The 13,855-nt window shown below is 40.7% G+C and overlaps 1 protein-coding gene across 1 annotated transcript in view; it reads left to right on the top strand.

Annotated features, from left to right (window-relative positions):
• Positions 1-13,855, top strand: part of dok1b (docking protein 1b) — a 33,956-nt gene that overhangs the window by 7,973 nt on the left and 12,128 nt on the right. The window contains exon 2 of the mRNA XM_060919106.1: positions 10,069-10,362. Within this exon, the coding sequence (XP_060775089.1) occupies positions 10,069-10,362 (294 nt within the window). The remainder of the gene's footprint in view (positions 1-10,068; positions 10,363-13,855) is intronic.

Below are 13,855 nucleotides of genomic sequence, written 5' to 3' on the forward strand. Positions count from 1 at the left end.
TTAGTTGCAGTTATTGCTGCACAAGGGGGTCACACCAGATACTGAAAGCAAAGGTTCACATACTTTTGCCACTCACAGATATGTAATATTGTATCATTTTCCTCAATAAATAAATGACCAAGTATAATATTTTTGTCTCATTTGTTTAACTGGGTTCTCTTTATCTACTTTTAGGACTTGTGTGAAAATCTGATCATGTTTTAGGTCATATTTATGCAGAAATATAGAAAATTCTAAAGGGTTCACAAACTTTCAAGCACCACTGTATATATGGTGTAAACCTGTGAGCCCTGACCTCAACTGAAGTTAGGTACGCTCATATAGACGGGGGAAGAAATGACCATTACATTACATCCGTTATGACTGTGGGTGGTAGAAATGGGCAACTGGACTTGCTTGAAGATTCTTGAAAACGTTTCACCTCTCGTCCAAAAGGCTTCCTCAGTTCTGTCTGACTAACCAGTCGAAGGGTTCTCATCCCAAAATGCATGGAACATATACATAAACATTTGTTTATAAGGGAGGCTACAAAATATACCTCATAAAAATTCTTGCCATTATTTTAGTATTGTTTATTGATATTCTACATATCCATCCATCCATCCATCCATCCATCCATCCATCCATCCATATCCATTATTTATCCTGCTTATCCATCAGGGTCACAGGGGAAAGCTGGAGCCAATCCCAGCTCACTTTGGATGAAAGGCAGGGGACATCCCATCCTGGACAGATCACCAGTTGATCACAAGGCTAACACAGAGACGAACAACCAACCATTCACACTCACATTCACACCTATAGCCAATTTAGAGTAGCGAGTCGACCAAATCCACGTCATTGGACTGTAAGAGAAACCGGAGCACCCCAAGAAAACCCATACAGACACAAGGAGAACATGCAAGCTCCACGCAGAAATCCCCCAGTCAGCCATGAGGTTGCTGTGAGGCAACCGCGTTCACCACTGTACCACCATATTGCATAGAATAATGTTCTTTAAAGCTGATAAACAATTACAATGGTAAATTGCTTGATAAACTTTCTCAGGCAGAACTTAAAAAGGAGTAAAAGGAGTGTGTTAGCACACAGAATGTTAGCACAGAATTTGCATATTAAGTTACCCACGTATAGCATTAGCAACTGTGCTAAATGTGTTGTTTTCTTTTTCCGTTTCACTCATTTTATTTCTATCAAATTTCAACACAGGCTGTTATAGGCACACCCTACAATAATAAGTGATCCATTTGCGGTGTGTTATAGATGTATCTTAAACTGTAATTAGTCATGTTGATAAGGCTAGAGGATAGAAGAAGAAATTTATTCATCACATGCTTGTGAAATTCCTCTCTGCGTTTAACCCATCTGAAGCAGTGAACACACACACACACCCAGAGCAGTGGGCAGCCATGCTAACAGCGCCCGGGGAGCAGTTGGGAGTTCGGTGTCTCGCTCAAGGGCACCTCAGCCCGAGACCGTCCCATATTAACCTAACCGCGTGTCTTTGATATTTGGTATGCTTGCACAGACTGTGCCTGTTGTATATGTATAAATTTATTTTTATAAACTGTTAGCTGTGTCTGTTCTCTGGGTCACTTGATTTAGATTTAAATTCAATATTCTCTACAGATATTAGTTTTTTTTTAAACTTATTTTTTATTTGACAACTACGTATATACAAACAAACTTAACAAACACATGGGAGATGTATATTATATACAGTTACACTTGCTTGTAATTCTAGAAATTAAAAATTTATCTTTTTTTCCCCTTTTCCCCTTCCCTTGATGTTGAATATATCTTCGTAAATATCAGTCCATATTCTTGTACCTGTACGTCATATTTCCCCTCGACCAAATCTCGCCTCCATTCCGTTAGCCTTGATCAACATTCTCTTTAGTACGAGTACTTTTCAAGTAAGAAAGAGAAATAAATAAATAAATAAAAACCAGTGGAAGAAGAAAAAAATAAATAAAAATAAAAAATATATATTAAAAAAAAAACAGATATTAGTTTTTATATACGTCTTCACATCTAGGTAGTCTCCACATCAGCTACTGGTTTGCTCTAGATAAATACAGTGAGTATGTAATCATTCCAGATGTTCAAAAAAAAAATGGCCGCTTTTTTTTCCTTTTGAAAGCTACTGGTATAATTTTGACTGTAAGAAAGGACACGAGTGTCATTCTGAACCCTCTGTAGTATGAAATTGGTTTTTGCTGTGGCGCTTTCGGGAAAGTAGGCTCAGATGAGTTTTGCAGATGGAGATCTGCTGATTTTCTGTACACCTGCAGTGTGTTGGAGGAAGCAAAGCACTCAGGGTAATCCCACACATTTCCTTTTTGCTGCACTGGCAGATGCACATGTACATTATAGATTAATAAAGCAGATTCGTTGCTCCCTGATAAGTTGTGTGTATGCGTGTGCGTGCTTCCCCCCCAATTGCATCTTTGAAGCTTTTACTAGAGATGTTTTTTTTTGTCCTGTTGAAGCAGTGTGACCATGTGCTACATTTCCCCCCCATGTTCCTCTCACATATTTACTTGTAACGTTCATTCATACTCTTGGTTTTAGTGCGCGACATTATCATTCCTGCATTTAACATTTTGACTGTCAGAATATCAGAACGGCACAATGCTCTGTTTGCTCAGCCGGAATGAAATCGCAAGAAGTACACAGTTGTGGAATACGACTTGTAGTAATGTAACCGGATGCCTTGATGACCTAACCAGACTGTCTTTCACTAGGTGGCTTGACTTGATGTGTAGTGTTGCAATAATGTAATGGCCGCTTTAAATGAGAAATTGATTGGCTGTGGAGTTCACAGTTCCTCAGCACTGGAGTTTGGTTCTCACATTTATAATAAATCTATTGACACTAGTTTTCTTGGAGCACACCAGCATATCTGCCTTTACGGCTTTATGTGCAGTCATAACAACCAAAAAAGGCTTTGATAATCGAATGGAGGTTGAATGGAAGATCTTTTTGTTCTATGTCAGGGCTTCATGTCTGTGAAGATTCTCAGTCATCCAGGTCATAGTAACTGTGGGTGGTAAAAGAGAGCAACTGGACTTGCTTGAAGATTCTTGAAGACGTTTCACCTCTCATCCAAAAGGCTTCTTCAGTTCTGTCTGACTGGTAGGGAGTATCACGTATTTATCCTCTCATGGATGAAAAGCTCATCTAAGGCCCTGTCCACACGGCAACAGATTCAGGTGACTCCGATACAATTGCTTATCGTTTAGGCCTGGCGTCCACACGGCACCGGCGTTTTGGGTGCCCAAAACGCAATCTTTTTGAGAACGGGTTCCAGAGTGGAAAGATCTGGCAACGTTGCCGTTGTGAAGTCGTCTGGATGAGTAGAACGGATTTGTTTACGATGACGTCACAACCACATGACTGTGAGTGCTTCACGCCGGGTAGAAGTGTAACGAACTCGATGCGAGTTGTCAACAAATCCTATAACTTGGTTCATGAAACGCGCTTACAAAATATTTTTACTGTGAATATTTATTGTGTAATGGTGCAAAGTGAGAGAGAGAGAGAGAGACTCTGCCCTTAGGGCAGAGTTAATCCCGCCAGCAAAAATAGGGAAAAAAAGGAGCGATCTCACCTCTTCAGATGTTGGTTTACAGTAAGTCCTACAATACATTCCTCAAAAAGGGCGCAGAAGAGCAAATTAATCCATCAACGTGTAGCATTCAATTTATTCCGGACCATTAAAGACGCCGCCTTCCGCGTAGAATCATACGTCATCCTCGCCGCCATATTGGACAGGTCAAAGCGGAGAATAAAGATTCATGTGCTGCGTTTAACTGTACCAACAGGTTTACCGTCCAAACGAGATCACATGGGATTACCTTTCACAGGTGAGAAACAACAAATTAATCCATCAACGTGTAGCATTCAATTTATTCCGGACCATTAAAGACGCCGCCTTCCACGTAGAATCATACGTCATCCTCGCCGCCATATTGGAGAGGTCAAAGCAGAGAATAAAGATTAGCTGTGTTTAACTGTACCGTCCAAACGAGATCACATGGGATTACCTTTCACAGGTGAGAAACAACAAATTAATCCATCAACGTGTAGCATTCAATTTATTCCGGACCATTAAAGACGCCGCCTTCCGCGTAGAATCATACGTCATCCTCGCCGCCATATTGGATAGGTCAAAGCGGAGAATAAAGATTAGCTGTGTTTAACTGTACCGTCCAAACGGGATCACATGGGATTACCTTTCACAGGTGAGACTGGAAAAATACTTTTCATTGTATTTGGTCATTATAATGTAATTTTACGAACAGATTTTTCTGACTTTGTGGCTAATATGAAGTCTCGCGCATAATAGTTTATGCGCATGCGTCCTAACTTCTTCTATTGTTCTGGTGTCTCCGAAGGGACCGTCTTACAGCGCCCCTAGAGGTGTGGCATGTGTATTGCATCGTTTTCAGCAAGCGTTGCGTTGCCATATGGACCTGATATTTTACTGATCGTTGCCCATTTGGACGCGATATATTTTTAAATAACATCTCGTTGCTGTTGTCGTGTGGATGTAGCCTAAGGTGTCGTTGAGTCATCCTGTTGGTGTGGGTCAACTGGGGGCTGGTTGTGAACGGCCTCGAGAGTCGTTAGGGTGATCAATGGATTGCCCGTTAAGGTGATCAATGGAATGCTGATTCTCTCTGTCCTCCTGTGAGCCACTGAAAACAGCTGGGTTTTGGTGTGCATTCAGTTGTCTGGGAAGTGTGCCAAGGACTGCATTGTAGGTGGCTGATAAATTATGTCTTAGACCCCCACCTCTGTTCAGTGATGGCCGTTCCAGGTTGACAAAAATGGCTTCTTTAACTCCTCACTCATACCAACGATCCTCTCTGGCTAAAATGCGTACGTTGCAATCCTGAAATGAGTGTCCTTTGTTGTTAAGATGAAGGTAGACAGCAGAGTCCTGGCCTGAGGAACTGGCTCTCCTGTGTTGAGCCATACGCCTGTGAAGCGGTTGTTTGGTTTCACCAATATACGAGTCCATGCATTGCTCACTGCACTGAAAACCCAGCTGTTTTCAGTGGCTCACAGGAGGACAGAGAGAATCAGCATTCCATTGATCACCCTAACGACTCTCGAGGCCATTCACATTCAGCCCCCGGTGACCCACACCAACAGGATGACTCAACGACACCTTAGATGAGCTTTTCATCCATGAGAGGATAAATACCTGATACTCCCTACCAGTCAGACAGAACTGAAGAAGCCTTTCGGATGAGAGGTGAAACGTCTTCAAGAATCTTCAAGCAAGTCCAATTGCTCTCTTTTACCACCCACAGTCAGGGCTTCATGTATATTATTTATTAATTGTTATTGCAGTACTGGTGTTTGTAGAAGAGCAAAATATGCAAACAAGCTTTTTAGGATTGGGCAATATGACGATATAATGATATCATAATCAAATGTCACAATGCAATTTTATAAGCTATCATGGGTTTCATCAATATTTTTACAGCAGTATATACAATTACAAATAGTACAAGCTAATTTGAAGCAGTTGAATAAAATGTGTGTGTGTGTGTATAGTGCTCAGCATAAATGAGTACACCCCCTTTGAAAAGTAACATTTTAAACAATATCTCAATGAATACAAACAATTTCCAAAATGTTGACAAGACAAAGTTTAATATAACATCTGTTTAACTTATAACGGGAAAGTAAGGTTAATAATATAACTTAGATTACACATTTTTCAGTTTTACTCAAATTAGGGTGGTGCAAAAATGAGTACACCGCACAACAAAAACTACTACATCTAGTACTTTGTATGGCCTCCATGATTTTTAATGACAGCACCAAGTCTTCTAGGCATGGAATGAACAAGTTGGCGACATTTTGCAACATCAATCTTTTTCCATTCTTCAACAACGACTTCTTTTAGTGACTGGATGCTGGATGGACAGTGATGCTCAACTTGTCTCTTCAGAATTCCCCATAGGTGTTCGATTGGGTTCAGATCAGGAGACATACTTGGCCACTGAATCACTCAGTGCGTTTACATGCACATAGAGAGAATCGAATTTCTGCCGTTGCTCGACTGAAATCGAAGTTCAAAATGCCATGTATACACCTTAATTCGGCTGAAATTGAACCGAACTTGATTTCTCGGAATTGAGCTACACGACCTAGATTATGCGATTGTAGCCGAGCTACTTAGTGCATGTAAACCCTATTGAGCTACGTATTCGAGCTACTTACTTCAGCACTGCCCCTTCCGGAAGTGACGAGTGACGAGACCACAAGCGGGAAACACAACAGCCTCGGTCGGCATGACAACGGCATGAATCTTTTCTTTTTGTGGCATTGTTTGCACTGTTAAAATTTAGGTCACTTACTGTATCACCAAATACATCTGTACAGCTGTTGCATAAACAAGTCACTGTATTTGTGTGTGTGTGTGTGTGTGTGTGTGTGTGTGTGTGTATAGATGTCCAACATCTGAAGAATGTCAATAAAAACAAAATTGAACTTTGTGTGTTTATTAAGACATAAGTTAAATTGTAAGCAAAAAATGGACTTTAGAAAAATATACAATTGTGCAAAATAAGTTGTCTTACAAAACAGTGGTCTGCGCAGGACAGTTTGTAGCCATACAGTCTGTTAGAGCAAGCCTAACAGCTTGAGCACGGAACTTGTGAACATGGAACTGCCAGTGTTGCCAGATTGGGCGGTTTTGCATTTTGGCGGATTTGAACATGTTTTGGGCTGGAAAACGTCAGCAGTATCTGGCAACACTGCTGATAACTTTGTTTATACTCTTGAATAGCTCTTCTTCATGACGACAACCGGAAGTGTACCAACACGATGGGGCGTGTAGCGCCACCTGTGGCTCAGGTGCACAATGTACCTCACACAATAGCTCGATTTCCTTGTGTGCATGTAGGATTGGATTTCTCTGGCACCCCTGCTGGGACCCTTAGCTCGATTACCGACAGTAGCTCGATTTGGATGTGCATGTAAACGCACTGACTTTCACCCTGTTCTTCTTCAGAAATCCAACAGTGGCCTTAGATGTGTGTTTAGGATCATTGTCATGTTGGAAAAGTGCACGATGACCAAGGGCACGGAGTGATGGTAGCATCTTCTCTTTCAGTACAGAGCAATACATCTGTGAATTCATGATGCCATCAATGAAATGCAGCTCCCCGACACCAGCAGCACTCATGCAGCCCCACATAAGGATGCTGCCACCACCATGTTTCACTGCAGGCACCATGCATTTTTCTTTGTATTCCTCACCTTTGCGATGCCATACAGTTTTGAAGCCATCAGTTCCAAAAACATTTATCTTGGTCTCATCACTCCAGAGTATAGAGTCCCAGTAGTCTTCATCTTTGTCAGCATGGGCCCTGGCAAACTCTAGGCGGGCTTTTTTGTGCCTGGGCTTTAGGAGAGGCTTCTTTCGTGAACGGCATCCATGCATGCCATTCCTCTGCAGTGTACACCGTGTTGTGTCACGGGAAATAGTCACCCCAGTTTGGCTTTCTACTTCTTTAGATAACTGCAGTGAACTTGCATGCAGATTTTCTTCAACCCTTCTCATCAGAAGACACTCCTGTCGAGGTGTTAACTTCTGTGGATGACCTGGACGTCTCTGTGAGACGGTTGCAGTTCCATCTTTCTTAAATTTTTGTACCACTTTTGCTCCAGTATTCTGACTGATAAGTAAAGCTTTGCTGATCTTCTTGTAGCCTTCACCTTTATGGTGTAAAGACATGATTTTCTTTAGGGAATTCTGAAGAGACAAGTTGAGCATCACTCTCCATCCAGCATCCAGTCACTAAAAGAGGTCATTGTTGAAGAATGGAAAAAGATTGATGTTGCAAAATGTCGCCAACTTGTTCATTCCATGCCTAGAAGACTTGGTGCTGTCATTAAAAATCATGGAGGCCATACAAAGTACTAGATGTAGTAGTTTTTGTTGTGGGGTGTACTCATTTTTGCACCACCCTAATTTGAGTAAAACTGAAAAATGTGTAATCTAAGTTATATTATTAACCTTACTTTCCCGTTATAAATTAAACAGATGTTATATTAAACTTTGTCTTGTCAACATTTTGGAAATTGTTTGTGTTCATTGAGATATTGTTTAAAATGTTACTTTTCAAAGGGGGTGTACTCATTTACGCTGAGCATTGTATAATATACAGTACTGTGTAAAAGTCTTAGGCACCCTTTTTTCATACAAACTTTTGTTATAGATTTCTGTTTTACAACTTCTACATTATCGACTCGGTACAAAAACACTTAGAGTCCAAACGTTCATTTTTCCAGCACAAAATTAAATGTAAAAAAAAAATTTAAATGTTTGTATCTGAGCAGCTTATTACATAAGAGATGACTTTTCAAATTAAAAAAAGAAAACATAATGAAGGCTGCTGGGTTTTGGTGCAAAATGAAGAAGCGAGTGTGAGGGTCAAAGTGTCCAGAAGAACTGTGGCTGCTTCTGTAAGATGCTCAGTAAAACCTACAGCTCATTTCCGCATCAAACTGCACTCATTGTACCTGAGACTACTATTTTTTTTTTTAAAGTAAAGGGTCGTCTCACACCAAATATTGACTTTGCTTCATTTATTATGGCTTACTGCTGTTTATAGTGTTTTTTTTAATGTTGAAACATTTAATTTCATTATTTTTAAGCCATTTTTGGTCTCCAGCATTTCTTTGCATGCGCCTAAGACTTTTGTACAGTACTGTGTATGTATATGTTGTTCAGTTATGCACAATTATTATTTATTTGGTAACTTCTTGGATTCCAGAAAAGAAAGAAAAAAAATTCTGTGGGCATTTAAATAAAACGAGGCATTGCTATGATAAATAAATAAATAAATAATCATGATTTCTTTGTAAAGTGAATAAATATAGTAACTTTTTTTTAATTAAACTGATACAGGCCAATTATTAATTGTGATGGATCACTGATTTTCCAGTTTGTTTAATCATAGTACAAGAGATATGTAGCATTATAAATAGAAATGCTATTTCTGTTCATATCATGCATTATTATTATTATTATTATTATTATTATTACCTGTGTAGTATTTAATGCATTTGCTCAGAATTGTAAAATGGCTTATTCTGGCTCTGTACAGCAGTATGCATTTGCCATCTGACCAAATATCTTCAGATCATTTTTGTTACATGATTATTTTTTTATTCTTCTAAACTGGAATTGAAGCCTTCATTGTTTAACACACAGTTTAGTATATTAAAAATAACTGCTGTCCCAGAGGCAAATTTTCTTCCTGTAAGAGTAATGGAGAAATTATTTTTGAAATAGTAAAGTTAGAAAGCAGTTGGAGACTGGTGGAAAGTCAAAATGTATTAATAGTACAGTATCAGTTTGCAGGATACGGGTCGATGTCATATGCAAATATGACACTATACACTATGATACTAATACACTATATTGTGGTGAGCCATGTTACTGTTACACACACACACACACACACACACACACACACACACACACACACACACACGTGTTCTTGGTCACAGTTTGTTTATTCATGCAACCTCCCAGCTTTCCTTCCCTCTTTTGTGCATCTGGAGGACAGGCTGTCATAGTCACTGGCAGCAGGTTTCCTTGTGGTAACCTCAGTATAGTCACCCAAACGTTAAATAAAGACGCAGTGATGTAAGTCAGAAGTCTCTCTTATGGGTATGATGCCAAACACTGAGAGGCTATTTGGGGTGTAGAAATGATGGAATGTTGCAGATCCAGTCTCAGTTCATTGTGGATGAAAGGCAGCTTTCCAATTCAAATGATTCTTGATAATCCACCAGCAAGCTTAACATTCATGACCCCATGTTTGATCTTCTAGTAAAGGGCATCACAAATCACTTCCTCTTTCAGCTAAACAATACCATGTCTATTTAAGTGGCGCAATTCTTCAACCTTGATTGCTCTGTGTGTGTATAGCGCTTTGCTTGTGCCAAGACCCATTAAGTGTACCTGGCATTCCCCCAAGGCCTTGTGCCATTGCTTCTGTCAAACTGTATCAAATCTATTCGATCTGTTTTCAGAAATGGAAGAAGAACTGGTTCGTGCTGTATCCTGCGAGTCAGAACGGCATTGCACGACTCGAGTTTTTTGACTGCGCAGGCAGCGGCACAGAAAAACCCAACACGAAAAAACTAGACAAAAAGATCATCCGCCTGTCAGAGTGCATCAGCATTCTTCCTGCCGTCACCGAAAGCTGTCCGAAAGAGAACATGGCCGCCTTCTGCGTGGAGACCAATGACAAGACGCATGTGTTTGCAGCTGAAAAGCAAGTCACCAGCGAGTGGGTGGACAAGATGTGTGAGATTGCATTTCAGGTGAGACATCATGGCCTGAGATGAAGTGTGTGGAATAATATCACTCTCACATGGCCTGGCCAGCCCATTACAGTAAATCGGGCTTTATTAGCCTCATGCCCAGGGTTCATGGCTCCGTATCCACTGTGACTGTCAAGCATAAAGCGGTTACTGAAGATAGATGGATGAATGACGAAAGGGTATTTATTAATGCTCTAATCTCGCAGGCTAGACTGGTACCAAAATCCAGAATTATGACACCCAAAGGCATTTTTGAGACAAAGTCGGCAAACAGTCTTATTTTGTCAATTTGGGTGTGCCGAATTCAAATCTGCAATATGCCGAGCTCTATCTGACCTCTGTTGACCTCTAGAGGTCATTGAACTTTGGGCCTGTAAACGTCTCAGCTGAACCCAGTTCCAGGAATGAAATGTACTAAAATGATTAATGAAGTTAGCAAATGGCCTTGTTTGTTAAATGTTTGGGTGCTGAATTCATTTTTCATTTGTAAAACGACATATGACCTCTGATAACCTCAAGGTCATTAAACTTGGCCTATGCATTTAACGGCATTTTTAAACTGACTTTACTCCCCCAAAAAGAATATGAACAGACAAAAAACAAATAGAAAGGAACAAATACAACATTAAATGCCAGTCCATGTACATGTGACTTACTTTTCACAATGAGAATGCCTAGGCGATCACCTTACATAACATTGCATTACATCTCATCTCATCATCTCTAGCCACTTTATCCTTCTACAGGGTCGCAGGCGAGCTGGAGCCTATCCCAGCTGACTACGGGCGAAAGGCGGGGTACACCCTGGACAAGTCGCCAGGTCATAGCAGGGCTGACACATAGACACAGACAACCATTCACACTCACATTCACACCTACGGTCAATTTAGAGTCACCAGTTAACCTAACCTGCATGTCTTTGGACTGTGGGGGAAACCGGAGCACCCGGAGGAAACCCACGCGGACACGGGGAGAACATGCAAACTCCACACAGAAAGGCCCTCGCCGGCCCCGGGGCTCGAACCCAGGACCTTCTTGCTGTGAGGCGACATCGCTAACCACTACACCACCGTGCCGCCCACATTGCATTACATTTAGCGGTTATTGTTTATACAAAGCTACTGAAAAAAGGACAGATTCAGCAGCATACAAAATGTGGGGGCATACAGGGTATACAGCTTAATCAGGGTTAGTATATATATGAGAGTTTTTTTCTTTGTTGTTTGTTTTTTGTAAAGGCTTTACCCCGTTTAAAACAAAACAAAGCAAAAAACAAACAACAAAGAAAAAAACTCTCATATATCCTAACCCTGATTAAGCTGTATACCCTGTATGCCCCCACATTTTGTATGCTGCTGAATCTGTCCTTTTTTCAGTAGCTTTGTATAAACAATAACCGCTAAATGTAATGCAATGTTATGTAAGGTGATCGCCTAGGCATTCTCATTGTGAAAAGTAAGTCACATGTACATGGACTGGCATTTAATGTTGTATTTGTTCCTTTCTATTTGTTGTTTGTCTGTTCATATTCTTTTTGGGGGAGTAAAGTCAGTTTAAAAATGCTGTTAAATGCATAGGCCTATAGAGGATTTCGACATGATGTCACAGGTGACGTGACGCCCCGGTGTCCGCCATTTTGAAGGTCAAGCTAGCTAATGTCAACAACAGTAGCTAGTATGTTACTGTAGCAATGTTTACATTGTCATTTGGATGACTGTTAAAACCTTTCAGTCTCGTTTTTCCTTTACTGGATTTACTAGTTTACTGAGCTAGCGCGCTCGGGCAGGCTGGGAGCAAGCACGCTAGCTCAGTAAACTAGTAAATCCAGTAAAGGAAAAACTTGAGACTGAAAGGTTTTAACAGTCATCCAAATGACTGAACGTAAACATTGCTACAGTAACATACCAGCTACTGTTGTTGACATTAGCTAGTGCTAACAGCTAGCTGCTAGCGCACTGCTACAACTACACCGACCCTAATAATACAGTTCTTGGTCATTGCCTGGTAACAGCAAATTTAAACGGGCCATGTCTCAACAGACTAAGAAGTTATTTCAATGACATTTAATAACATTTTGTTTATCCTGAGGACCGAAAGTAAATGAAAATGTGAACAAACCTTAGCTGTAATAAGATGGCGACCACCGGCTCCAGGGACGACCCGCTGATCTAGGCATGTTACCCAGCCTGGTTTTTAACGACATAGGTATACAGATCATGTGGGCCGAAGTCAGGTAAAGACGAGGGCTTGGTGTACTTCCGTACGTCAGTGAACAATCCTGGTGGAAGCAGGTAAACGTCGTTCTCTAAGCCTGCTAACCTCAATTTTTGCAAATACCTCTCCCTCTGCTCGCCCTGTAAATGCCCTACGTCGCTGGATAGTGAAGGTGTTTTCTGCATCTCGCTCCTTTTTCTTTTATGTTTTTTCCCTGGTATTTCCCACACGCCTGACTGCAGGTCAGGAAGATCACAAAGCCAGAAAAAGATAGCGTGGTAACGTGTACGGATCACGTACACCAGCATCATTGATTTTCTGGTGATATCGCTTCTTACTCGCGTCATCTAGGCCGGATAAAATACTCGACAATGAGACTTCGTCATGATCAACAGTGTATCGCTACCGGTAGTCGCCATATTTGTGACCGTCAAAATGGCGCCGGCTACTTGTTGACATGGCAACGGTCACGTGGGTCGAAAACCTCTATAGGCCAAGTTTAATGACCTTGAGGTTATCAGAGGTCATATGTCGTTTTACAAATGAAAAATGAATTCAGCACCCAAACATTTAACAAACAAGGCTATTTGCTAACTTCATTAATCATTTTAGTACATTTCATTCCTTAGAAAGCTGAGAAACTGGGTTCAGCTGAGACGTTTACAGGCCCAAAGTTCAATGACCTCTAGAGGTCAACAGAGGTCAGATAGAGCTCGGCATATTGCAGATTTGAATTTGGCACACCCAAATTGACAAAATAAGACTGTTTGCCGACTTTGTCTCAAAAATGCCTTTAACTCCTTAAATAAGCACTTTTTTGAATTTTGGTACCAGTCTAGGCTTAACCTCCTAAGGCCCAAGCTGTTTTTTTACATGCATTTTTTATTTCTCTTTGCTATTTGGGCTTATTAGAACCTGATTAGAATAAAAACTAAGCATCATCTTTTGATAAGATGTACTTTTAGAGAAAAAGTATGTCCACATATGTGGATTCTTGTTCCGAATTTCCGTAAAGTGCTGTCCACGCATGTGACCGCTAAGCCCTAGGAGGTTAAATAAGTGTAAAATGCCGTATATGAAGAAATGTGAGAAGTAGATTATTATGAAGTACTAAACTGCATCAGGTTTCCTTGTTTCTGGTTGTTTGTGTTTGTGTACTGAATGAAAAGGGAATGTCTAGGCATGTTCCGGATACATGCTGGGAATTTCCAAAGGCAAAAGGGAATTTGAGTTTTTATGGGAATCAGAAGGGCAACACTGCACACTCAGCATCTCTCTC

This window comes from Neoarius graeffei, chromosome 1, assembly GCF_027579695.1.
Source record: "Neoarius graeffei isolate fNeoGra1 chromosome 1, fNeoGra1.pri, whole genome shotgun sequence".
In the NCBI taxonomy this organism is placed as follows: Eukaryota; Metazoa; Chordata; class Actinopteri; order Siluriformes; family Ariidae; genus Neoarius; species Neoarius graeffei.